The sequence below is a fragment of the Dermacentor andersoni genome, chromosome 1 (genome assembly GCF_023375885.2).
Source record: "Dermacentor andersoni chromosome 1, qqDerAnde1_hic_scaffold, whole genome shotgun sequence".
Classification (NCBI taxonomy): Eukaryota; Metazoa; Arthropoda; class Arachnida; order Ixodida; family Ixodidae; genus Dermacentor; species Dermacentor andersoni.
In genome coordinates, this window is record NC_092814.1 from 299379387 (window position 1) to 299406942 (window position 27556).

Sequence of the window (27556 nt, forward strand, 5' to 3'; positions counted from 1 at the left end):
TCAAGGAAGTTCTTCATACTAGAAGGCAAGGAAAAAAGTGCGTCAGTCAAGCTTCCATCGCACTTAGCTATGAATAATTGACATATCTTCCAAGCACATGTAGAAGACCACGAGCACAATTCTAATGATGCGCAGTCGCGTTCCTGTAGTTTTGTGGTTCTTTCGTGGCGTTTTCTCTTTCTTGTCCGCACATGTCCACTAACATCTTTCCGAAAATTATTGGTTGAGAGTCAGCACATGTTCTTCTTTCCACGCTTTCTTCCATATGCATCGAGTTGCCGTTCCATTACGTGGTGTGTTCATTACACGTAGATGTGAACATATGCAGGGAAGTACGGAGGCGAGGCTGCAAGGTCTTGAAAGAATAAATACGAATCTCCGGACAACGAAACACACCCGAAGTTTGCCAATTTGTTTAATATGTGCCAAGGGCAGTCTGAGACGACCAAATTTTATCGAGTGCATTGGAAGGCGAGCGATGCGATCAGGCACAGAAGTTTTGAATAGACCACAGGCTTGTCATTGCTCGGCGTCAGGACTTTTAACAATAAAGCGCTCACATTCGAGCCCTTCGGAGACTCATCGACGCGGTTCCAATGAGGACGCGCTGTACACCATTATTGTAATTAAAATCAACTGTAGGATAGCGTCTGTGGAAGACAAACAATTGAGGAAGGTTCATGTAGTTGTCTTACTGCGCGGCCTTTTATTGAAGCTATTCGCATTTTTTTTTCAGTGGCGCTCGTCAGAAGTACATCAGATTCTAACGCACTAATAAGGTAAGCATGATAGCAGCCATCCTCTCAGTGGCTGTAAGAGTTAACAGATATATGAGGTGAAAGGAGCAGTGAATTATGTTACATTTATTGGACAGAAAGAAGGCGTTGGCTATTTTATACCAGCACTAGCACTTCTTTATTTGTCTTATTAGAAATTCTTAGTACTCGACCGCAGCAATTAGCCCACTTGTATTCCTTGAGATGTATTATACTCTCTGAGGCGGACATACTTTCACGATAACTTAAAATGCCCACTTGACTGATTGAAAAAATTTAGGCCATTAAGCTTTTAAAATCGGGATTCGGAACGGTGCATTTTGCCGCAGGGCTGACGGCGCTTATGTCAACGCTATAGTGCTATAGATTTAAGATTGTTTTGAAGCGCACGTGCCTGAGAAGAAAACAGCTCAAAATTGTACATTGCCATCTTTACTCTAAAGTAATTGCTCCCAGGAAATAAGCAATAAAACATTGTCCAATTGGTCAACTGTGGATTCCAATTGATCCTGCAGGTAATATACGCTTCTGCGGTAACACGGTTCAACGATTGAATTGGGCTGTTGGTCACAGGTGATAACTTAAAAATGGTGTCAAGATATAATAACAAAAAAGATCATGTATATGTAATACAGAAAACTGCAATAGTCATCTACACCGTGATTTATGTGACGTCCAGAGCGTACTGAAATGCATTCCACTGGTCGCTACGGCTATCTGTTTACGCCGTGTCAATCCAATGTGCTGGATGCCTTGTTAGCAATAAACTTACCTTCGAAAGAGGCCGCTCCTTGTACTCGTTCATGAGAAAATATGTGATGCATCCAGAAAAATAGGCGACGGCGTGGTAGAAAGGCAGGACATAATAGTTGTTCATGGTATCCATTAGCATTCTGCAACGCAAAGTAAATATCGAGGCAGTTAATGAAAAACGCACACCTGTACGTCCCATTAATCCGACGAAAAAAACAGCGCTCGCAATCATCTGATGTAAATAGCTGAAAACTAGAACAAGAAACAAAGTGCGCAACAACGCGTATAGTCGATTGTAAAACGTCGATATACCTCTGGTTACAAAACAGCGGCTTCAGGCAACGGTCACATACGCGTAAGAATGCTGCACGAGGCAGCGTGTATTACTCGTACGGCATTGCACCTTATCCTGCAGCCTGCCAAACCCTTTCAGACCAAGGTTAGCGCGTTGCAGTTTCTGTGCTGCAGGCGAGAGCGACAGCAAATGCAACTGCCAATGTAAGGCGTCGTTAATATGCAATGTTATCAAGTAATTACTTTCGTTCTCTTTTTCTCGGCCGAGGTCGACTTCCCGAGCGTGATCTTACCTTGCACAATGCCACGTGGAAGGTAGGCTAATTAGGAAGGCCTTTTCTCTAGCCCTACCTTTTACTGCGTTCGTCAGCGCGCTAAAGGTGTCGCCTACACTCACATTAAAGATATCGAGGATAAGACAAGTTCAACGCCCGAAGAGACACGTGCTCAAGCCTCCAATCAAAAATCTTATACGGGTGTGTTAACTTCCCTCCTTTCAGTACAAGACTTGAAGTTATAAGTAACAAATACAGCCCCACAAAGATCTTAAATAAGGTATGGTGAGTTACTATACTGGAGGACAAAAGGTAAATTTCATATCCTGTGAAGGACGCTTACATTGGTTGAAGGTGTCCTTACTTACGGAAGTATAAGATAATACTAAACGTACCAATACATCAGTGACCGTTTAGCTCCTGGTGTTTTATTATTCGGTCTCCTTCACTTATGACGTAACGCTATAATATTTTTGCCCTGACATGTTTTTACTAATTTAAAGAGGGTCTTTCTTTTCCTTAGTTTAAAAGGACACTAAAGAGAAATGCTCAATCCGTGTAGACCGATAAGGTATTCTTTCAAACCTTTATTTCGTTTCATTTAGCCGTAATAGGTTAATTATAATGAAGTCAACGTAAAGGTGAAAGTTTTGTTTCTTTATTTAATTGCGTGCCGAAACACCAGCGGCGATACGTCAGTGGAACGTTACGGATTTCAAAGTATTTCTACTTGCGTATTTTGGCCGTTGTGGCTCAGTAAAAGTTGTTGAAACTCCGTCTTTGGCTGCTTTAGAATAAAATTTAGTCGATCTCTGCCGATAAAAAAAATAGTAGACACTAAAAATCTGCGACATCACTGGTGCGGGAATTTCAAGGCTACGTCGCTATCCGCCTTTCATTTTTTTTTCGTCTCTTCTTACCAAGCCTCCTCTCCAAGTAAGAACGCTTTTATTTCGGTATTGCGGAAGCGTAACGTACTTATTCAGCTCCAGGTATTTTTCCCTTTTGTGTTGCCGTGAGTGCGACAGGAGGTCCAGAAAGTGCTACAGGCAAGTCTGAAAGACGACTTTTAATTCAAACAATGTGCCCATGATTGCAATATTTCGGATTGACGAACTTCGAATACTAAAATGAAGGTACAGTACAAAAACAATAAGTACATTATATACAGACCATCCGTGCATATTAAATATAGTTAAGTGCTGTTGACTAGAACGCTACCTACACTCCCGCATAATATACGAAAGGCTACGGCAGAATAAATAGGCGCAAGAAACCCAGAAATGAAACGAAACACTCAGTTAAATTGGACAAAATGTTTTCGACGAGGGTAGCGATATAGGCTTGTTGGTCGGTCATCATTGAAAGTTATCTGTATAGAGCAACAAAACAAAGACTCAAGAAGAAACGAAGACGAAGACAAGCGCTAACTATCAACAAGGAAAACTTTACTTCCGGGATCGGTCATACTTATGACCTCCAAACAACCACGTGCACACTATGATATCAACCATGAGGATGCGCTTACGTACATCACGGTATGAAAACAATCTAAAACCAATACAACAGGAAAACAAAGAAAATCTAAATGACATATGGAAAATGCAGTTCAGCCTTTATGCCATGCGCAAATAATCCAACGATCTCGCGGACGATAACAGTGACGGTTTTCTGATGCATTGGTCAGCGGCCGAGAGGATCTGCTCCATTTCTATTATTAGTCTTACACATTCGCGCTTATCCCTATCTATAATAGTGGTATCCTCTAGAAGTGGGCGACATGGCCGACATCGACACGTTTTACAATGGAAATCAAGAAAACCGTCGGCTGATACAATGGGACACTTATTTTTGTGCTCTCTTAAGCGCTCATTGAATAACTTGTGGTACCTTATTTATACAAGGGTGCATGCAGTGATTACCTGGATGACGGTGGCGTACTGTACAACATGTTATTTAAACAAGAAGGCAATATGTAACTGGGTGTTAAAGGGCTATCAACAGGTGCAATTCGTCTTGCACATTATTTTTGACATGTGTATTTAAGATAGAATTTTGCGAAAAACGGCACATAAAAATTTCCAATCCTCTAGCTCCTCTATCTTAACGGTATTGAAAAGCACAGTGTTACGTTTTAATTTGCGGTCTTACTGAATGGCTCAAAAACATGACGCCCTCCCCCGTCTCTACACGAATAGCAGAAAACCATGTCTGAATAACATAACAATTTCCGATCAACATATAAAAACAACATTTACATTTAGCGATTGTGTACTATACACTTCAAGCTGCTTAATATGGCTCGAACGTTTTATTCTGCTTTCACATTTCCGCACCTCAGGGTTCCTTTTAGAACAACTGGACGTTTGTTAAGTGAAATTTTATCACCCATCATCTCTACGACGCATAAGACTGCGCGCGATGAACGAAAAGAATAATACTAAACCTATGCTGCCGCAAAGGATTAAAGAAGAAGCATTCGAAGGTTAACTATAACACGGTGACATAACAAGATGGGCGCTGCATAACCACCCTTCCAGAATGGGTTAAGCGACCGTGGCCGACACAGTGACTTCCCCCGCTACACTGCAACATTTCCTCCCACTTTCCGCTCGTCGTCCCGCATCTGAGCCGTTGCAGCAAAAACAAGTCGCTGGTCGTGAATGCGGCCGATGGTATCTGTGTTTGCTCGTGTCTGCTCGCGAAGCCAAGCGTGGATCGCGGTTGGGCAGCAACTGGGCCGACGACGATGTAATCCGCCGGTATTTCGCACGCACTGCGAAAAAGGATCGATGTGATAAGTGTGACGCCACCATGACGTATGCTTCGCGCTCAGCTGTGCTGCTCACGTGGATGTAAACGGGCCGCGCATGGACCAGAGCACGTAGCCAAGCCGTGCTCCCGTTTGTCGGCAACGTAAAGGTCAATGCTTCTTGCCACGCCTGCGTATACGTGCGAGCTACTTGTGGCCTGCTTGCGCAGGCCGTTAACGGATTAAAAATAATGACATCGAGGGTACAGATACAATCGTTTCCCCTGTGTTAGCAGCGAGTTTATCAACTTTACAGTGCGCGAAAAGTGCTACCGGCAGTTAACTGCGTGCTCGTACATCTTCGTACTTAGCTAAATTACGTTTGCCAGAATGCAATTTGGTTCTCTATACTTTGTGTCGGGGTTTTCAGCTGACAAGACATCAGACACTATTTCTTCTATTTTAACATTGTTTAGTAGCGTGACCTACAGTGACCGGCTCTACTACGTGTGACCTGTACTGTGTGTATTTCAGGTATGCCATCTTGCTCTTTCTTTCCTCTTTGCCCCCTTCCTTCCTATCTTACATTTATACATTTCTGTCTCCTCCTTTCTGAAGAGTAGGCAGGCGTTGTGTCCCTTCCGGTGGCAGTTGATAGCCTGTCCCTCGCCTTCCCTTTTCTGTTAAGTGTATATATATGTATTCTTTTTCAAAGAAATTACTACTAATAATAATCGTGGCCGCGAGCTGTGGGTTATAGGCTATTTGCGACGCTGTTGAAGAAAGCTCCATTATGATTATCATTTTGGCAGTTCAAGCTCAATTCACGGCTTCACGGTTCCATCGGCTTCTGAGTCCAGCTATATTGTAGATGAGGTGTTTGTGCTCTGAATTTGTGATATAGCTGATAAGTCATCATTTGTTTAATCATATCGACTGTTTAAGACGTCGGCGTAATATAAGAATTTAACCCCCGTATTCAGAAATCCACCCGGAATCGAAGCTAGCGCATGACTTGGTCAAGATAACGCATGACGTGAATGCTCCCAAACAAAGGCAACGAGCATCTTGGTCCCGTGCTTGGCAGGCGTTATCTTTACGAAGCCAAACGTCGATTTCAAGCTAAGGCACATTTATGAGTATGGAGGCAAGGCTTGAGCGCCTAAAGAATACGGGCTTGCTTGCCGACCACCTCAGTCTAAATGCCGTTGCTGTTCAGAAACCATCAGGCCAGCCGCCATTTGCTTTAGTAATTTAGCAATGACGGCTGCATGAATTGCATTTACCGCGCTTTCTATACGAGCGACTGTACTGATATGCGTCGGAGCTCTATGGTGCGGTAACAGCTGCGCTGGCTTCGCGGAAAAATATCACAAACGTATATTTTATTTTCTGTCTTGTCCGGCCTCAGGGATCCCATGCAGGGAAAAAAATTTGAAAAAACATTTCCAACTACGTCTCCGAGCCATAGCTCCAACTTGAAATCAGGTAAAGCAGCAAAGCGTCATAGCAGATGCTTGGAAACTAAAAATTGTAAAGGGTAACTGGTTATAACTTGTTCTGTCACTATCTACAAAGTGGGCTAAAACCAGATTACAGAAGGCCTCAGTTTCTTTAGTGCGGTACCTGGTCCATACCACGGAAGACCTGGCATCTAATATAGTTAACCCATAAGTGTGTTTGGGAGCTTCAACGCGAACAATTTAATGCGAAGTGGCACACGGGTTTATGATACCAAATATCTCCGAGCAGTATTCGTGCTCAGTCTAGTTCAGCACAGCATCCCGCACGTACGATATTAGTAACTATACTTATAATAAGATGCACGTACGCACACAGAGCGCTCTGTCTGTCTGTCTGTCTGTCTGTCTGTCTGTCTGTGTGTGCGTGTCTGTCTGTGTGTGCGTGTGTGTGTGTGTGTGTGTGTGTGTGCGTGTGTGTGTGTGCGCGCGTGTGTGTGTGCGCGTGCGCGCGCGTGTGCGTGTGCGCGCGCGTGTGTGTTTGTGCGTGTGTGTGCGTGTGCGTGTGCGTGTGCGTGTGTGTGTGTGTGTGTGTGTGTGTGTGTGTGTGTGTGTGTGTGTTTGTGTGTGTGTGTGTGTGTGTGCAGGGGCGTAGCCAGGGGGGGGTGGCTTGTGGGGCTTCCGCGCCTCCCCCCCGAATTTTTTTCGTGCTGTCATGCACCGCCGACCAAAACAACTCCCGGCGCCGGAAATCATTCTGGATTTTATGTTTTTCGCGCTCAAAAAGACATTTCGCCGCGAACATTGGGAACTCGGGCTGGATTTAGTGTAAACGACCATGCACCTGACGTCACATAACGCAACGAGCCCCAACCGAGCACGAAGTTTCGAGGGTGGTTTGATGGCGAGCGGGCTCGTCGCGGCACATCGCGGAGGCCGCAGAATCTACGGAGCGCATGCATCTTGATTCCGAATATTTATGGGTGTAAAGTTCTCATAAACTTTTGATGCGAAAGGTGCACTGACATTTCCAAAGTCGTGTTTTAGATTTTCAATTCCGAGACTTTGTGGGTTTAAAGTTGTTATAAACATTAGATGCCAAAGGTGCATTGACTTTTCTAAAGTCGTACATCGGAACATACAACGAGACAAGCCAAATCAACACACTATCAGACAAGTTGGCAAAGCACGCAGCGAGGTCCAATCAGACGAAGCGTTGTAGTAGTTCATTTGTTCCGTCATGTCAAAGAAAAGAATATCAACATATTTTTCAGCTGCGCCAAAACATCCACGTCAAGATACTAAAGCCAGCATAGGTAAATACGTTCTTATTTATTTTTATTTCTCACTTTGGCTTTTATTCGTGAGGACACATTGAGCCTCTTCAATTTTCTTGTTCTCGCTACCCGCGGGCTGGCAGAGCCAGCCAGAGCGCACGTGTTTTTCTCCTGTTTCCCCGACCACCGCGAGGCGCACTTCAGTGAGTGTTCCTTTTTCTCAGCCCGAGTGGATTTGACTTGGCAGAGTTTTGGACGCTCTATGGATAGCAGACAAGAAAAAAAACAACAATTGTCGCTCGCCACCATCACTGTGGGGACTCGATGGATTGAAACGCGCTCACTTGAGCGCAACCACTGTCTTGTCTAGCCGGCGTAGGATGCCGATCAGTATGCGTATGGTTCTTTGTGGACCAACCGTCTCACGTTTCTTTCGATATTCCTTCGGTAGCCACATTAGGTGTCCAAATGGAACCAAAAATAACAGCACATGAATTAGCTGCAGTGAATAGAAGTATGGCGGCAAAAGCGGCAGTGGAAGAGCGTGAAAGGTGACAGCGTGAAAGGAAATCGCGATTGTGGGAATAAAATGTTCCATTCAGCATATTGTAACCTACTTCAAGCATAAAGAGCTGTGCCTGTGGCAAACAAACAAAGATTACGGCTTCCTTGCTTTGCGTAAAGGTAGTTTTAAAATAAAAGCGGTCAGTGCCATTAACAAGAATATCGCCCCCGGAAAGTCCGGACATCACGCGTGAGGAACGACTTTCTTCGTTTCTGCGAAGACAACAACATAAGGAACCTGCAAGAAAGCATAGGAAAAAGCAAAAATGACTCGCTGGCTGTGTTTCTTAGTGCAAAAACGCACAAACCGGATAGCCCTTTAAGGACTAATGTTAGTGAACGCGGCACTTGGCAAATCGAGGTTAGCCGATTTTTGTTGAATTGCCTGAAGCAACCCAATGTCGATGATCCTTCTCTAGTCATTAACTCCGACTATATCATCAGTTTTTTTTTTCGTGTCAACCATAACATTCGTTTTGACTTTTCTGTGGATATAGAAGAATTAGTTTATTCCGCATCGCGAATTGTTTGTTACCATCAAAGCACGCATCGATGCACGTGGTGAACCGGTATTTTAAAATGCAACTGGTCTTAGCTCTGACAATTTTGTGGCCTTATTGGAAGGCTATTTTTATTCTTTTTGACAACCAACTCTACTTACAAAAGAAGGGCATCTGTATTGGTTCATGCCTAGCGCCTCTGCTATGTGACACATTTCTTTCTCAAATGTATATAACCCTTGACAACTGGTTTAATAACACGCATGTGATGAAAGTTTTGAGATGTGTAGACTAATTTTTAATCGTTCTGGATGAGTATTGTTCTTCAACTGGCAATGATGAAATAAGCACGGTTTTAAGCCTTCTTAAGCTTCACGGCAATGGCCTATCGTTTACCCGCGAGATTCCGGCTGACACAACGTGCTGCAGTTTTTAGATTTAAATATGACGTTTTTAGAATAACATGTTTGTGCTATACTCACCATGCACTAAAAAGGGGCTGTTACCGTACGATTCCGCCAACTCGAAAATTATAAAACGAGGGATGGCAACAACCTGCGTGGGGTCTGCGCTTAAAAAATCGTGTGATCATGGATCAGGTTAGTTTTGACGATCGGGTTGAGCGGCTTTTAAAAGCCGGCTACCCTCGCTCGTTGTTCACGTCAGTGGGGGAAACTTTGCTCCAGAAGCTGAAAGGCAACAAAAAGCCTGAGGAGGGCGATGAAGTCGAGCGTAACGCTTAAAAAAAAAGAAGGCACAGGTCGCCACGTATCTTCACCGGGTTAGCCACAACCTTAAGAAGGTGGCGAACAGGTATGGATTACCTTCGCCGCAAACAAGCTGGCCCATCTCTGCGCCCGAATCACGGGCGGCGCTACGAACGGGTGTACAGTACAGCACGTTAAACGTTACGTGCATGCTCTACTGGAGTAGTTTATCTAATTCCTCTCAGCTGTGGCAAGTGCTACATTGGGCAAACCGGGCGCCGTGTGAAAGACCGAATGAGAGAGCACGCAAATATTTTATAGAAGGATACAACTGCGCACTTGTCTGAGCATTGCAGGTCTTTTCCCGACTGTGAACCGCTGTTTTTTACTGTCAGGATCCTAGGCAGAAGCAAGAACAAAACCGCAGGTGAACTGTTAGAGGCCTACCATATCCAAACCACTGGTCTAGGTTGCGTGAGTCAAACCTCTGCTACGCTTTATGACTCGGAATTGAGATTGCTAAGCATTTTAAAATAAAAGTGATAACAATGCCTTCGGCTGGCTGGCATTCTTTGCGTGTTTTCTGCGTTTGCGAATGCGTATGTTTGTGTATATATAGGATGCTCTGTTCTCGGAATAAACAGTTGTATATCGCCCGTCTTTTCCTTCCTTTTATCTTCTCTCTGTTTTCTTTTTTCGAGCTTTTGCACTAAGAAGCATCCTATAAAGCATCATGATAGATGCTCAAAGTAGGCATCCCATTGTGGCCAACGTGCCAAAAAAAAAAAAGATATACAGTGTTGCGGTGCAGCGAATGGTCGCATGGTGAAAGTTTGATTTTGTTACTTCTTATTTTGCGGTAAGTAATGGATCACGGGACGCTTCAGTTGACGGGTGCTGGTGTTATATTATTGCCATAGCAATTATATAGACACTCCTGGCGCATTCCTGCCGTCACCGTCGCCGTCATGTTCTGTATAAAGTCGAAGGGCGATAACATCGTGACCGCGCAGCGCATACTGTAATGTGCGAATGAAAGTGACATGGAGGGGGGGGGGAGGCATCGGTGAGCCGACGATGGTGGCTCCGTCTTGTGTGCGCTAGGGATAAAAACGGGGACTAAGCGCGTCGCCTTTCCTCGCGCGCGATACATCAGGGGGAGTAGAGGGAGGGGGAGCTTAGGATCCTGTGATATGCGAATCTCTGATTGCCCAACATGTTTATTTGCTTTGTATGCCGAATTATACACAGTGACTTTTTCTTACATACGTAGACTTATTGCAGACTTATACGTATCTTTCAATATATTGTTGCGTGGTTTTGTGTATACATGGAGTGAACTTTGTTTTCAGCGGCACATTTTCGCCCTTTGTCAAGCTCTATCTTCGCATTGGTATATTTCATTGTATCTTCGCATTGCTAATGTACTCGTATATTTTGCGAAACTCCTGCTTTTTATATGTGCTCTCAGTTGCGACTAAATTTCGGCGCAATTACTTACAATACACGACCGGTGGCAGCTGCTCCTGCGCAATACATTGGAACAAAAGACAGCGTCATTGAGATTTTTCCTTGGCTGTTGCATATCTACAAAAATGTAAACAAGGTTCTTGAATGACAAACTTTAATAAAAATATTTGTCCTCAACTTGTTCATCTCATGACCTTTACATTTTTCATATCAGCGGCATGCACTGCTTTGCTGGTTTCGAACTGATGCAGTTCTTAAGTACGTGTGATATTTTCTTTACTTATTAACTTGACAAAAGACAAGGAGGCGTTGATATCAGTTATTTCGGGAACAATGTTTGGGACATATATACAAAAATATTTTTGTATGACAAAATAAATATTTTACTTGTCTTTACAATGCGTAGCGTTCAAGAATTCAGTTGCAGCATCTTTGGCAATGGCAATGCAGTTATTATTCATGTATTTGATCTTTCGACAAGTTCTATTAGGAGGAGGCCGAGCTGCAAGGTGAGCACCCCCCCCCCCCCCCGCCCCCGAACGAGATTTCTGGCTACGCCACTGTGCGTGTGCGTGTGTGTTTGCGTATGCGTGTGTGCGCGTGTGTGTGCGTGCGTGCATGTGTGTGTGTGTGCGTGTGTGTGCGTGTGCGTGTGCGTGTGCGTGTGCGTGTGTGTGTGTGTGTGTGTGTGTGTGTGTGTGTGTGTGTGTGTGTGTGTGTGTGTGTGTGTGTGTGTGTGTGTGTGTGCGCGCGCAATATAAGTATGCTTTAGCAACTCGCCCAATCTTCCACTGCTATAATGAGTAAGCAATGTCTATGAGATAATCTGAATGGTATATAAGATCGAGTCGGAGAGCGAAGCCTTACGGTACGGTCTCGGTCATGGCCACCATGAACGGATTCATGTGTGTGCCGGCCACTTGCCACGTAGCCAGTGAACAGCTCAGAAGGGAGAGGAGGACGAAGGCTCCGATGGCACATCTGTGGCGGCTGTAGGGAGGCAGCAATGAGAGCGACTGTCATTACGACACAATTCGAGAGAAGAGAACGCAGGGGCTTGTTTGAAACACTAATCCTGTCGACATGAAGATTGTGCAGCGTTCTCTCATGTTCTACACGTTCACGAGCCACACATCGTATAGGCGCAATTTTATTATCGCTACATTTCCTGCCGCTACTACTGCTAAACTATACCACTAACTACAGCAGCTAACAAGTTTAACTCTTCGCGAATACTACCACAGCTGCTAGAAGCATTGACATTATTAGTAGTGCGTAGTAAAATACTATTACTGGTAGTTAGTAAACGCTAGATACATTTATAGATACATTTAACAATCAATATCAATTGTGAACCCTGCGCTGAGTGGCAAACCAGTTTTTTTTTCTTTTTTTACAGGAAAGAAAGGAGGCACGGTAACTCCCAGGAATTTTGGACATTGCCCCTTCAGCTATCAGTCAAACTTCCCCCCATCGCACCAGCATAACTCAGTGAACAGCATTTAAAAAAATTTATTTCGGAAGTCGACCCGATTTTCAGCAACTTTCAGTTAGCGCGCGTCGAGCGGATTAATATGTGTATTTACGTCAATTAGTCGTAGTGGTAGGACAGCAGGACATTGGTCAAAATTAAAACGCTCCAATACGCAGCAGAAAAGTTACGAATAAGTGCCGTAAATACGCCTGATACGAGAAGGGCGTATCCTCTCAACAGTGCTATCTGAAAGTTGTGGATATTCGGGCGGGATTCTTGAAATATCACATTTTTAAATGCTGCCCATAGGGTGACGCTGGTCCATTGCGGTGAAGTTCGACGGATGGCCACTGGGACAATGTCCGAAATTCCTGGGTATGGGACAGGCGCCTTGCCTCTCCCTTTCATGAAACTTTCTTTTTTTTTTATTTTTACCGCTCAGCGCAATGTTCACAATGTATTAGCTGTGCTAATCAGCATCAACTCTGCAACATGTGCATGTGGAATGACCAAAAAATGGTTTATTTCAGAAAGAATCACTTGTGGCGTACCTTGTGGCGGGGAAAAGGTTATGAGTTAGTAAAAAGCAGGGGATGGCATTGACATTTCGGTGGCACGGCTCGCGTCGAGTGTGCGTCAGGCGAGATAAATTTTATTCAGTTCGGTTCAGCGCTTGGCTAAATTATTTATATTTTCTTTTCTACACAGCCTATATCTCAAAAAAGAACTTAGTCCTGAACGAAACCTTCCTTCTAAGTTTTGTATACCTACGTCCATGTTGCCCAGAGCACGCGCGAAGTTGCCATTGTTCGTGGTCGGCGAAAAGGATTCATTGAAAACTCCCGTGCGACACCGTTTGTGTCTGGGAGGTCGCAGTCTACCTTTAGGATATACTACATTCAGGAGAAGCAGTGCCAAAACATTTTATACTTCCTTGCGACGGCTGTAAAGTTATATTTGCTTTCAAAGGGCGCATTGTTTTCGTATGCGCGCTATCAATTTATTTGTTATATGTATCTATGGCCAAGGAGCACCCTGACAGTGTCCGGGGCTTTCAATAGCCAATATTTGTGCGGAGAAGCATGCGATTAGATTGATGTGTTTCCAAGCACTGCCAAGATGAAATGTTCTTCGACAAAGAAAGAAGACGGACAGATAATAGCGCTTCGAACAACTGATTTTAAGCGATAATGTCACGTCAAATATAAGTGTATGAAGTTAGGAAAATGCAATACCATGGGTGAACATAACCCCCAGCGAAGCTACACATGCATGAATCAGTTGTCAGAAGCGGCTTCGTCTGTCCTTCTCCTTCCTTGTAGAAAAAGCTTCATCCCACCCGTCATGATTGCTTAGTGGCTATAGGTTGGGCGGCTAAGCACGAGGTTGCAGGATCGAATCCCGGCCATGGCGGCCGCATTTTGATGGGGGCGAAATGCGGAAACACCCGTTTACTTAGCTTTACGTGCACCTTAAAGAACCCCAGGTGGTCAATATTTCCGGAGTCCCCTACTACGGCGTGCCTTATAATCAGATAAAGGTTTTGACACGTAAAACTCGATAATTAAAAAAAAATTTGTTCCATCCTGGTGGCGCTCAAAAATACATCAAATATGTTCCAACTAGCCCGTATTCAGTTTCTGTCGATGCAACTAGAGCTGCGTGAGACTTCGAAAAACCCGATGCGCCAAAATGCTGCCGCAACAGTCAACGAATATTTCGCATTCTTAGAAATGATATGTGCTCACCATAGTTTTATTTTCTTCAAACTCTGCTTGGTGGTCATTTAGACAGTCGCAGCGGCTACGAAACAAATGGCCGCAACAATTATCGCTTAAGCGATGTTGGCGGGAAATGGAAATGTGGAGGCCAGCCGACGGAGCGGCGCGCGTGGCGGCGTTTCCCAATGCCGGGTTGAGAAAGTTTTGATCAAGAGATTACACTGACAGGGTCAGGCGCCGAGATTTTTCGATGCAGACTGGCGTCCTTTCTTTTTTTTCGATTCGCTCCAGAAACTATCGGTCCAGAAAGATAGCGTCCGTTCAGGATTCCTCGCTCGTGTTTACGTGAAGCAGTCACTGACGCAAGTACTACAGTGTATGGTTACACACTTGGAAAACGAATAAAACGTTTCAGAGCTATTGTTCTTTTCTCGTCTTTCTCCTTCCACTAAAACGTTACATGCGCAAGATGCATTGACGCCTCTTCATAACATTCGTTTGATCCGAGTCGTGACCTTTCAGTGACATTCCTGGCCCTTGCGCCAAAAAAGAAAAAGAAATCCCATACATCATCACCCTTCACTGTCGCTATTTGTTCAAGGTCAGTCTCAGCCCCCTTTTTTGCCACCCGTATTGCTTTTATTACCTTCGTTTAGCCGTTGCTCAAGGGTGCTTTCTTTTCTGCTGTCAAGGGCTGACGATTAATGTTCTAGTGTGTACGTGTGGTTCTCAACACTTTGTCCGTAATCAATGACAGATAATTATCTCAAGAAACTAGGCTGCAAACTGGGTGTCCTTGGGTAAGCACCTCATTGACTTCATGTCACTTTCAGAAAGCCTTATATAGGAATTCGTTTTACATTTTTACAAAGAGACAAGCTTTGTTAACAGAAGAATATCCTCTACAAGCATCCCGAAATTTTCATCCTTGCAAAAAATAATGTTGACGGGTTTACTAATGACGTTCAGAGGAAGTATATCAGGCGCAATTTTAACTGCAGTAATAATAATACTTTATTTAAAAAATCCCTTCATGGTGGACAGGTAAGCAAAAGGAAAACATGGTACTGTGTGCTACGAAGTTGTATTTGTATAATCGTAAGCATTCTAAGCATTGCATTTGTATAATCGAGGAATCAAATGTGTAAGTTACTGTATCATGTGTCTTTTTTCAACAATTAGTTTTTTTCGTCAAATACTTGCAATGAACATTGGTTAGAAATGCATTCTCGTTTCTAACTGACATCTTCGTCCTATGCTGCTTAAGTTAGCTCCGCTGACTGAGAGGTCCAATGCCCCGGTCACATTTTCCGATTTATAACATAGAGAATGCCGATCTTTCAAATGATAGTGAAAATGCTACTCAGATCACGAGATAGTAGTGTGCATTATGTTTTTTTTTTTGCGAATTAATTTGTTTTCTTTTTTTCAGAACGATCGGTACTCACTTTTTTAACAGCAGGACGATCACCAGGGAAACAAGGAAAAGTTGGTAATCGGCAGACAGGTACCAGATATGTGGCAGCACAGACTGCAAAGTATCGAGCAAAATATGATGAGTTCCGTAAACGAATCCTTTATAAGAATAAAATTTGCGTCGTTACGCTTTCTTTATGATTTCAGGGGTTAGCTTTCCGTTTGAAAAAGTGCGCAGATGAATATTGATGCACTGAGCGATATTGCTGATTGATTTGTTATCTTGAGATTTGTTTCCCGTCTTGTACGGGGGTTCTTATCCACCACGTGTGCCACACGTGTGCCGCACGTGTTTTTCCAAAATCAGTATTTCTGGCAAGGATGAAAAAAGAAGCTACCGAACATTAGTCTCGCGAGTTCCTTTACAGTTCGTTTACTTGGTACCAGGGCGTCATAAAAAATTTATATCGTAATAAATTGTGTATGAAACCACAAAAATCCTTCGTTCCTGTGCCATTGTGTAGAAGCCATCGCTGAAACGTTTCCACTGAGCTACTTTTCGTTCGCAGGCAATTTCTAAGAAAATGTGTTTTTTTTTTTGCAACATTAAAAAGGCAAACGCACCAATTTTTTTGCTACTAATGTCAATTTAGTTCATGCTTCCGGAATTGCATGCGGGGTGTCGCAACTATCATGCACCGAGGTTTAAAGGTATGCTAATGCCACGTAGCTGGACAGAACCAAGGTAATGTTGTTTGCCGTCGCTTGGAGATACTCAGATAATTTTTTTTGCATTCTGCTTAACTACACAGTCTTAATTAATTAATCACATTCTCAAATATTATAATTAGATCAAAAGTGTCATTGAGAATATTCTAGAGCAACATGAAAAACTCCCGATTCAGTTTTCTGTTGCTGAATAGGTACTACGTAAAAATGTTTTTCCGAGCGGAATGAAAACCAGCGAACACACGCTAAGTGCCTCCAGAGGCCCGTCGCGCGGCAATTTTGCGTGTATTCTCGGGCTTCTTTCACGCTCGGAAAAGCACTTTTAGGTAGTACGTATCGAAGAACAGAAAGCTGTATTGCGAGGTTTTCATGTTGCTGTACAATTTTCTCATTGATTCTTTTCATCTAATTATAATGTTTAAAGAGTTGATTACTTAATCTAAGTATATCCAAGCGACGGCAAACAACATTACCTTGGTTCTGTCCAGCTACGTGGCATTTTGCATATTTTTAAATCTTGGTGTTTGATAGTTGAGACACCATGTGTACAAAAGTCAAGCTGCTCTTAGATCAAAACAATAGTGATATCCACCACAACAAACTGTAAATATGCTGACGACAGCAACAACGTCACATGAATCCTCCCGCCAGTCATGTCAGCCATTTCGCAGAGCCAGCTGCCTCTCGCGGCAAATTTTTTGGACAGTTATGGAATGCCCATATACGTGTTTCTGTCATGTGTACATAATGAGAATAAGCAGTCTATTGACAAATGGCCTTATTTGTTGGAAAGTTTTTTGTATGAACTTCATATGAACCTTTTTGAAGTTTGTGCATCACAAATATACGTGAAGTAGAGTCGTTAATGACTTCACTCTGTACATTTTATTAGGTAAACCGATAAGCATACGAGCACCAAATTTATTCACTAGTAATTTGGAGGCTGCTAAGTTAATATTGTATAAGCGGCAGAAGTGCCAACTAATTCAGCTTCGTTTGGCGGTTGCAAAAATTGGAACTTTTAGGCCACTTTGGTTAACGTGCAACGTCACACAGGGGACATCACAAAAATTAAGCTACATTATATTGTACTAATACTCCTTCTGCAGTTATAAAAAGAAATGTCAACAACTCCTCAAGAAAGAAACGCAAGCAGCGTTATAATACCTCGTATCTATCTTTCCCAACCCATCACCTGCCCACTGGCAGTGAATGCCGAATGCGATGCTAGTATTTTATTCGCCTTCCATCTTACCCAGTCTGTCATGCGTCGTCCAATGCCGAATCTGATATCTCCACTCTACCCTTCTGCAATCTACCCTTCTCCAATGACAAACGTCCTCAAGTTTGCCCAAATAACTAGCGAGCTTAGGTCAGCCTCAGTTGTTCCATAATGCATTGTCTTTGTTCTACGCATTTACTTGAGCGATACCGGTCTTGAAAGGCAAAATTCCAATTATGTCTTTACGGTCTTAGTATGCACGAAACGCAACAGAGTGTGGTTTGTGCACATGAAGGGATGTGGGGCAAGGACCAAGTGCACTCACGAAAGTGATTTCCCCGCGGAAATTCCGTATTTGAAGCAGCAAGTCCCACCAGTGGTTGTTGACTTCGTAGTAAAACTTGTCAAAGAAACTTTTTGCGTCCGGTCCAGACGTTATTGCGGGCAGCAGGTACATGCACATAATCATAAAGAAGACCGGTGTCGTTGACCTGAAATTCATTTGGGTTTGTAGGCATAAGCACGAGCGCGGCGTAACATGTCGACGCTCCTATCGCGTTCGACCGCCCACTGCATTGCAGCGCGAAAAGATGGGCGCTTGTCCCCGTCTAAGCCTTTTGTGGCTCCAACAAAGTATCTTACCATATACCCGCTCGCCCAGTTATCCATCCTGATACAAGTCATTCATCAGCACAAAACGTGCACTAACCAGAAAAAAAATTTTTGGGGGGCTGAACTTGCAGTAAAGACGATGACGCGTTGTCTTTTTTGCTCGGAAAAGGCAAGATGCGTTTCTAAGAAACGTCTTTTTCTATAACGGCCGCAACAGTTGCAGTTTTTTTTTTAGTTAAGTGAAGTTACAGCTTCCTTGGTGATGGTCAGCACAACAACGCTAGGTAGGGAGCAATAGTTTTTGTTTCAGTTTTGGCAGTAAATGCATGGCAGTGAGTAAGAAAATCCCGCTTTGATCCCGGTGACCACGGCCGGGACAGAATCTTGAGCTGTGCTAGCGCATGCGCCCTAGCCACTGAGCTACCAGGGTGGGTTTAGTCATCTTCTTACAGAGTAGGTCAGTGTAAGCGGCCATATTGCTCTACGCATATTGATGAGGGGGCAAAATGCAAAAAAAAGAAGAGAAAAATTCTCGAGTACTTAGATTTAGATGCATGTTAAATGACCCAAGGTGGTCAAAATTATTTCGGAGTCTATCACCACAGCAAGCCTGATAATCTAATCCTGGTTTCGGCACGTAAGACCTCAGAACTTATCTTTAAGACTTTTTTAAGGAACCGGGCTTGATGATTTAAGGAACTGCTACATTGATGCTCAAGAAGGGCATTAACAAAGCACCTTACTCGCACAAACTGCGGCCGTAGATTAGTTGCAACAGTAATTTGAGTACGCCGGAGAGAAATAGAAAAATAAATATTGAGCAGTTTACCTGATGAATCTGCGGATCGTAGCCAGAAGAAATATTATCCATCCACTTGCTCTTTGCTTGGCGATTGTGTAGCACATCAGAAAACCACTGAAATATATTGCAAGTCATAAATTGCAGTTCATCTCTGAAAAATAACTCTTGAATAGGCAGCCGTCGTAAAGGAGACGCTGCCGTGTCCTTGTGTTTTCAAATCAACGTGGCGCATAACCTTAGTCTATGGTGCAGGTCAGACAGTCCCCGAATACTGAGAAACGTATTGGGTCAAGCATGCGATGCTCGAAAATGTATGCTTAGAGGTACGCTAAACAGACAAATGACTTGATCTGCATTAGTAAAGCTTACCCTTTCTACGATACCAAAAACATTACTCTGATTGTGAGAATAGTTTTGGAAAGCCAGAAACAACGCGAGAAGAAACGATAAGTGGCAACGTCACCTTTAAGTTCCCGCACCACTTTGCCGTGACGTCATGCGTTTTCACGGCGTCTGCACGAACCTAGTTAATTTTTTATCGGTAAAAATGGAACACATTGTGTTATAAATAATCCAAAGACTGAACTTGGAGGATGTTTAATAAGCCACAACGATCCAACTAGAAAAAAGATCTGCTTTGAACTTTGTGACATTGTTTGGTTTCAGAGCGAGATGAAAACAAACATTGTTCTACGTTGGTCTTACTGTTCTCTCATAATCAACTCATTAACGCGACGTTAGAAAACTGAAAGAATATTTCATCAGTGTAAACCGACCTAGGGATTCTCTTTAGCGTCTCTTTAAAACCTTCAACAGCATCCGAGACAATCGTGCCAGACTGCCGTCCTTTGCTTCCGCTGCTGTAGGCCGTTTATTCAACGAGAGTAACGCGGTTTCTGCACGCGGTACAAAAGTTTGCCCAACTAATCTATTTTTATGCGAGGCATTATATACCCCATTGCATGAAAATCCGTCGTAGTCGGCGGCGTGACCGAATGATAGTACCAAAAATGGCCGAAGGCGCGAAGAGTTAAAACACGCCAGAAAATGCTCAGATTGACGCTAAATTTCTATGGGAGATTCCTTTAAAAAAGGGGGAAAATGTGTTTTAAAACAGAACGTCGTACATTTCGGTCTTGGTGGGAATCGAACCCGAGCCTCGAGGCGCGCTCGCGTCCCCAACGCCACGGCGGCTCCATGGTTTTGGTTGACTAAAGGTGTGCCCAAGGCCGATCCAAATAGGTCGCGAAGCTTCGGGCGACAAGCGGTTCAGTACAAATTGTCACCGACATCAGCAAGGGTGGTTATGGGAGCAGCGATTGAAGCTCGACTATGTTTGAAGGGAACAAACATTGGGAAAGAAAAAAAAAAAGCGTTTTTCAATTCAAGCGAGACACAGTTATATTCACTCATCGAAAAGGAACTTCCTGGTCAATTTTATATATTTGTGACGAGTTAAGAAAATACAAGTTTATTTAATTTTATTATTATTAATAAATACATTTCTTTTCAGCGCACATCGTTACTAGAGGCGTTGACGCCGCTATCACTCGCAATGCGATGCATACACCTCTTGAAATGTGCAGAAAGGCGAGCTCGTAAAGTTCACATGTTGAAATAAGCCCCCCTGACACGTTTTGCTTTTTTGCTTGTCGAAGTTTGTCTGAATTTAGTAACGCCGGTAGCTTCATCTCTTCTTAGCCTGCTCAGTCAACAGTGGTGAGTTACGACCGTCACATAATTGTTTAGTTGTTGTCGTGCGGCTGCGCTGGAGACGGGCTTGGCATCCGACGATACGATCGGCACTCTACACCTAAAGCTTTCGTCGGCCTCCAAAGAAAGTAGGTTCTGTGCAGGGGTGCGATTTCGACAACCGTACAGCTGGCCTTTTCCTGCATCGCTTTCCACGCTAAGAGCTCGAAACGCCCATCAAGTCGAATGGCGGGGCATTTGAATATACAGCTCTAAAGGCAGGCCAACAAAACAAATTTGGCGCCTTCGTAAACAAAATGACGTCACTTCTCTTTTTAACGGATATGGCGTCACATTATTTTTCTTCCGCCGGTATTGTTCCCTCCACATACAGATGGCGCTAAGCACCATGAACCATGGATGAACCGCCATGTTCTTAACGTATGGGCTGCTATGGAAGCTTCGCTACCAGGTAAATTTACCTTGGTGTGCCTCGTGCGTGCGTCATGGGGCGCGTGATGGTGCAGCCAATGAGGAGGAAGTGGCGCCGTGATATTATTGGATAAAATGAATGGATAAAAAATACATTAATGTCCCATTGAATGCCACTGAGCGGTCGTTCGAGTTATGAACTCATCACGGGCGAGCGAGCGCGCTGAAACACTTGGCCTCTTTTGATTTGGCTTCGCCGAGGCGCAGTCAGAATGCAAGTGACAGCTTGCGCAAACAAAGAAGGCACGAGAAAAAAAAAAAAAACGTATCGAGAGATTATAATGATTTCGCATTCCCACACGTAAGTAGTCGTAAGTGTTTCTATAGAATTGTTTGCACCCACCTCAGAAAGAAGAACGTGTCAACGCTGAGGTAGCCCCCGGTCACGATCATGTTTTCCCATCTCTCGAAATACCCAATGTTGTTGGCCATGCCGGCTGCGGTCAAAACAGGAGGACAAGAAAGGAGCAGTGTTTTGCTAAACACGTGACCCTCTTGACGGAAATAAGGAACACTACGGTTGAAAGGCAAGAAGGAAAGACACAGAGCGAGGCCATGTCGTCTAGCTATTCTTAGTCTTTTATGCCTAATTCATTTACTGTGACATGCAGATGATGAAGCCCAGTGTGGAGTGACTGCTCAATCCTTTCAACTAGCACTCTGTTACAACTCGGTTAGAACGTTTCATTCAGGGCTTTGGTTTCGGAAAATCAGCCCGAAATTGAAATTTTTAGTGTTTTACAATCCCGGAAGCTCTCAAAAAACCTAAAAAATTAGTTTTAAAATATTGTTGTGCACTGTAGAACGTGTTTCAGTGGTTAGTCCGACTTACCGCCACAGCACCAAATTCCTACTAAGCGCTTTATAGGTATCCATGAAAGCTTCAAGGCCAAAATAATAAGTAGGCTACGATAACTCACACAGTGTGTCCGAAATGGTGCCGTACGAGTGCCCCAGCATGATCCAGACCAAGCTGAGTAACCTCATGCCATGGAGAAAGCGGAGGCCGTAGACATCCGAGTTCGTCTTTGTGGTCCTTGTTATGAAGCCGGTGTTTGCCGCAGCAGAAAATGCGATGAGGTATGTAGTAAGAATGCCTATGGCGAAGAGAAGACTCTTTATGCGATTGCATACGCTTGCGCTGTGGCTATGCCAATACCAAAATTAGGATACATCAGATAAACCCTCGTTTCAACGTAACTGCCTTAATCAAAATATGCTTTTACTCCAAAGTTCTCGTGGTCCAGAATGCAGTGCATGCATTTCAGACAGAATTTCGCGAAGTACGGTGGCGTTGGGCTCCTATTTGAACGTACATATGAGGCGCAACATCCACACGGGACCGCTAAATGCAGCATACGCCATTACCTTTTTGTTTTTCTTTGTACCAACTTGGCGAGGCTAGGAGCGCCGCGAAGGCCACTCCGCTACGTGGCGGAAGCATATTAGAACCTACTCTATCACCTGTTCATAAGCGGCAGACGAGGTAGTTGTTCACATATACCTCCAGCAGAATGTCACCACTGCCATGTTGCCACTATGGAACGCTGCTTTATTTTAATATATGTTCTACGAGCTCCCGCGCTGCTGCGATGCTCGTTTCGCGTTACTATAGCTCTCTTAAGAGGTCTACAACTTCTGCAGAAAGGCTGCTTATCACAAAGTACATTTGCTGTCCCAATTACTGTTAAAACGAGGTTTTACTGTACTGATGAAAACTTTTTGTCTTCGCCCCTCAAGTAAAGCATGTATTATCGTTTAGCGCATCCGGTACTTGCACTTTTATAAACATTTACTTAGTTAGTAGTCAAACTTTCCTTTGATTTCTCGATTAGCATTAGCCAAGGACGCCACCTTTCCGACAAAACAAAGGGCACCCCTATAATGCAAAGCTGTTCCATGTGACTTTATTCCAATCTTCTGACATCCAATTTAAGCAAGCGCAGACGCAAGTTACGTTACCCACAAAGAGAGAGAGAGAAAAAGAGAGAAAGAAAGAATTCACAGAAAGGCAGGTAGGTTAAGCAGATGTAGTTCCGGTTGGCTACCCTGCACCGTGGTTAAGGGGAGAGGGGAGAGATGTTTCAACAGCCCAATCGAGCGCTCTCCTCGTTTATGTCACCAACTATGGTCGACGTACCAGCTAGCTCGAATACAGAACCTAGTTCCATCAAGCCTTGCGTGCTCTTTAAAGGCGGTAACTGTTCCGTAGCGCTTGAGCTATGAGTGTTCCCTTTTCTTTTTTCTGCTTTCGAAGAGTTGTTCGATGCCCGCATGTTTCAGATATTCTTTTCTGGCTTAGTTTGACACAAAATACTCACTATTTAGGAATTCTCTCAAAACTTGTAAAGCGATAAACTTACCAATTTTGTCGTTTCTTCGTGCCTTGCGCGCGAGGTATAGGTCAGCAGTGGTGCCCATCACAACAATGGCGCCCAGTATTGTCAGGAACACGCTGAAGCAAATGTCCCAGCCATTAAAGGTCATGGAGAACTCGCGATAGGTACAGGTTGGTGACAAAGCTACTTGTACATAACTTGAAAGCAGCCAGCAAAAGGAGCTATTTGTTTAATAGGAAAGAGTGACTTTTCCGACTTTTTAATAGCTTTATTCACTCACTTCACACCAACCTTATTTTGCTTGACAGTTACTCCTTTGTCTCCGTTTCCCACTTTACCTATGCAGACGTTCGTTTGTTCCTTTCATGTTGTTTTATTCTAGGGTTCTCGTAAATTATATGACGCTCAACTTTGGTAGTGTCTGCGATACTTCCTACGTACCTCAGTTCTTCGAGCACTTAGAAACCCGAGCTTCAAGCATCATCTTGTTGCCAAATAATTAGGTTTACATGTTGCCTTCCTTAAACAGGACTTGAAATCAGAAAATAAAGCGTACATGTCCCATGGGCTGTGCCCTTTTACCGTCATCTCTGATTCCAAAAGCATTACTTTCACATAGAAAGGGATAACGGGAAAATATTGCGCTAGTGGGAAAAAAAAAGGAAGAAAAAGATGAGCCTTCGTAAAAATATAGCATGAAGCGTTGCTTTGTTGTTGAAGCTGACTGAGAAGGAGAAGTTGATCCATTCGACAAAAGAAGGGAAACGGAGAGCAACCGCAATCAATAGTGAAAAGTGAAAGCAATACTAGGGAAAACAGCACAACTATATATTTAAAGTTGATTTAAGGACACGTGAACATCTCAATGAACGGTTTTGGTCATTCAGAATTTCGCGCATACTCATATGCGTTCCAGCGATATAGACTAACCATTCAAAGGAGAATGACAGAAAGGAATCAAACAATAGGCACAGACAATCCAAACAAAGTGACAACAATTGTGAACTCGAATTTCTTTGATTAAGGCCCTTACGTTTGACATCTGTCCGCTTACTATGCTGAATATTTGTGTTTTCCTTTTTAATTAAATACGCGTACCCATCTTCGTAAAGTGGCTCACAGGTTCGTAAGAGCATTTTTCTGAATCGCTCTTTGAACGAACTTATTTGTTAATTAAGCCCTTGAGATCAAATTAGCGAATATATTTGTTCGTAATAAGACACCATGACCAAGCTACCATTGCTAGTTTTATGTTTGCTATCGGTCTGCACCCGTTATTAGCCACGAAAATTAAATTATGGGCTTTGACGAGCCAAAGCAGCACACGAGGCCTCTTACTTGGGACTCCGGATTTGTTTTTGACCCCTGAGGTTTTTTGTCGTGCTCTATAATCACGGCACGACAGAGCTTACGCATTCAGCGCTTATATCCATACCGAATTGCATGGCCATTGGGCAACCACTGCGGGTGTTCGAAGAACCATTGCCTGAGTACGGAATTGAGTGAGTACGGGCCCTTAGATTAGACAATATCGCTTGACTGCCCAAATTCATCATTGCTGTTTTGTGAAATTCGGTAGCTTGTCCAGCGGCATGGTGAAACGAAGTTACTTGCATGGTAAACGATTTTGCATATAGTTTGACAAATAGCAGCGTTATACTACCTTTTGAAGTATTTAAATCAGGTTTAAGTATCGGTATTTCGTACCTGTAAGTAGCCGAGGCAATCGTTTTTTTTTCTTTTGCCAAGCAACTGCATACGGAGGCATTCGTCACCGAACTATCACGGTGGACCACTATTACGGTCGATGTAGTACCCTTACCAAAATGACTTTAGGCTGTCTATAGAAAATCTATACACTTTTTATAGAAGGCCTTTCCTTTCGATATACTTGTACTTTTGTTGATACAGTCTATAGACCCTCTATAGACGAAAGTCGATAAAGCTTCTATTTCTTTTTGTCTATTGCCAGTCTATAGACGGTCTATAGAAAAAAGTCGATATGGTGTTTGTTTCTTTTTTGTCTACTTCCCCTCTATAGACACCTATAGAGGAAAGTCGATAGCCTCTATTTATTTTTGCCTATTATTTGTCTATAGACTTTCTATAGATGAAAGTCGATCAGGTTTCTATTTCTTTTTGTGTACTTGCAGTCTATGGAGGGTCTATAGAAAAAAGTAAATAAGGTGTTTGTTTCTTTTTTGTCTGCTTCCACTCAATAGACTACCTATAGATGATGATGATGAAAAACTTTTATTTGCTCTATTTTGCAGTGATTTTTGCGGCTTCAGATGGAGTCTTCCATCTTCTCTCCAGGGTCGGTTCCCCTAGTCCAGGGCTCCGCTGAGGGTAGCTGCCCTGCGTGCACGCCTTACTAGTCCATGTTGGACTTTGAGGATGTCGCTGGATAGCATCCTCTCCCACTGTTCCGCACTCAGGTTTTTTATTATGGCTAGCCCATCTGTTTTCTGGCAAGCCCATGTGGTATGGTATAGGGTTGGTTTGTCTCCACACCATGGGCACTTGCTCTCGTACTGCGTGGGGTAGATCTTGCTTAGCATGTTTAGGCACGGGAATGTTCCCGTTTGTAGCTGTCGCCATGCTACGGCGTCTTCTCTATTTAGTTGTTTGTGAGGGGGCGGGTATTTTCGTCTGATGCCTCTGTAGTAGTTTAGTATCTCTGAATAGCTTTGGGCTACCGGCTCGGGTTCCTCAGCGGGGTCGGGATTGTGGGATGCTCGGTTTGTTGCGTGCCCTCGAGCTATCCTATCCGCTTCCTGATTTCCCGTAATGTCGGTATGTCCCGGCACCCAAACTATCGTGTGTTTGGCCTGGTTGTTGACGGTTTTGCCACTTGAGCGGAGGATGCGGAGCGCGCTGTGGCTGATTCTGCCGTTTAGGTAGTTGCGGCATGCTGCTTGGGACTCTGTGAGTATGGTTAAGGACCTGTTGGATCGGTAGCCCTCCGCTGCCGCTAGAGCCACGGCTGCCTCTTCAGCCTCAACTACCGTACAGTTACGAATTGAAGCGCTGATGATTTCTTTTAGGTCCGAGTTGATCACCGTTGCGACTTTGCTTTTCTTGTGGTTTCTGTCCTGAGTGTAGGTAGCGGCGTCTACGTACACTGTGTCGTGTCTAGTTGCCAGTGTTCTTTGTACATACTCTGCTCTTGCTTGTCTTCGTGCCATGTGTAGGTTCGGGTCCATATTGCTGGGTATCGGTGCTACTTTGATGGTGTTTCTGTATTCGTCCGGTATCGTCTCCGTGCTTTGTGTCTCCTTTATGGTAGCTTCACCGCCGTATCTGCTCAGGAGTCTTCTGCCCGTTGCCGATAGCTTTAGTCTTTGCATTTGCGCGATTATCTGCGCTTCTTGGAGCTCCTCGAGACTGTTGTGTAGCCCCAGGGCCAGGAGTTTGTCGGTCGATGTTGACTGCGGTAGGTGGAGCGCCGTCTTGAGGGCTTTCCTCATAATTGCGTCCGCATGTTGCATATCGTGCTTCGTACAGTGGTAGTACGGGAGGCTGTACGTCACTCTACTGACCACCAGGCTTCTGACCAGTTTGAGTGTGTCTGCTTCCTTCATGCCGTGTCTTTTCCGCGAGACCCGCGTTATCATGCGGGCCACTTGGTTGGCTGCAGTTTTAAGTAGTGTTAGGGTGTGGGTACATCGTTGGTTCGATTGTATCCACATTCCTAATATCCTGATGAGCGTCTTCTCCGGGATTGGCTGTCCCTCTAGGTGGATGTTCAACTTCATGTTTACTTCCTCTGGGACGGTGCGATTCTTCTTGCCTCGCCATACTCTTAGGAGCTCGGACTTCTCCGTTGAGCAGGCTAGACCTCTTGCCTTGACATATTCCTCTACGCATGTCGCAGCTTCTTGTAATATTTCTTCCTTTTCCCTGAGTGAGCCTTTGGTGACCCATACAGTGATATCGTCGGCGTACATGGCGTGGCGTACGCCGTCGATTTGGTCTAGTTGTTGGGCCAGTCCAATCATGGCAACATTGAACAGGATGGGTGAGATGACCGATCCCTGCGGTGTTCCTTTCTTTGGGGTGTTGAACTTTTCGGATCTCAGCTCGCCTAGGCCGATTGTTGCTGTTCTGTTGGACCAAAATGCCTTGACGTAGCTCTGTATTTTCATGCCGCAATTTAGGTTGTCTAGTCCTGTCAGGATGGCTTCCTGGCTTATGTTGTCAAAGGCGCCTTTGATGTCCAGTGCCAT

At 44.0% G+C, this 27556-nt stretch overlaps 1 protein-coding gene across 1 annotated transcript; it reads right to left on the reverse strand.

Annotated features, from left to right (window-relative positions):
* On the reverse strand, nt 1-27556 carry LOC126548360 (nose resistant to fluoxetine protein 6-like). The gene is made up of 10 exons (XM_072288748.1): nt 27276-27556; nt 23352-23443; nt 21909-22085; nt 21332-21425; nt 18832-18918; nt 17716-17881; nt 15472-15554; nt 11696-11818; nt 1549-1669; nt 1-18 (listed from the first exon to the last, which is right to left on the reverse strand). Exons 1-10 carry the CDS (start codon nt 27554-27556, stop codon nt 1-3), a joined length of 1242 nt encoding a protein of 413 aa, XP_072144849.1.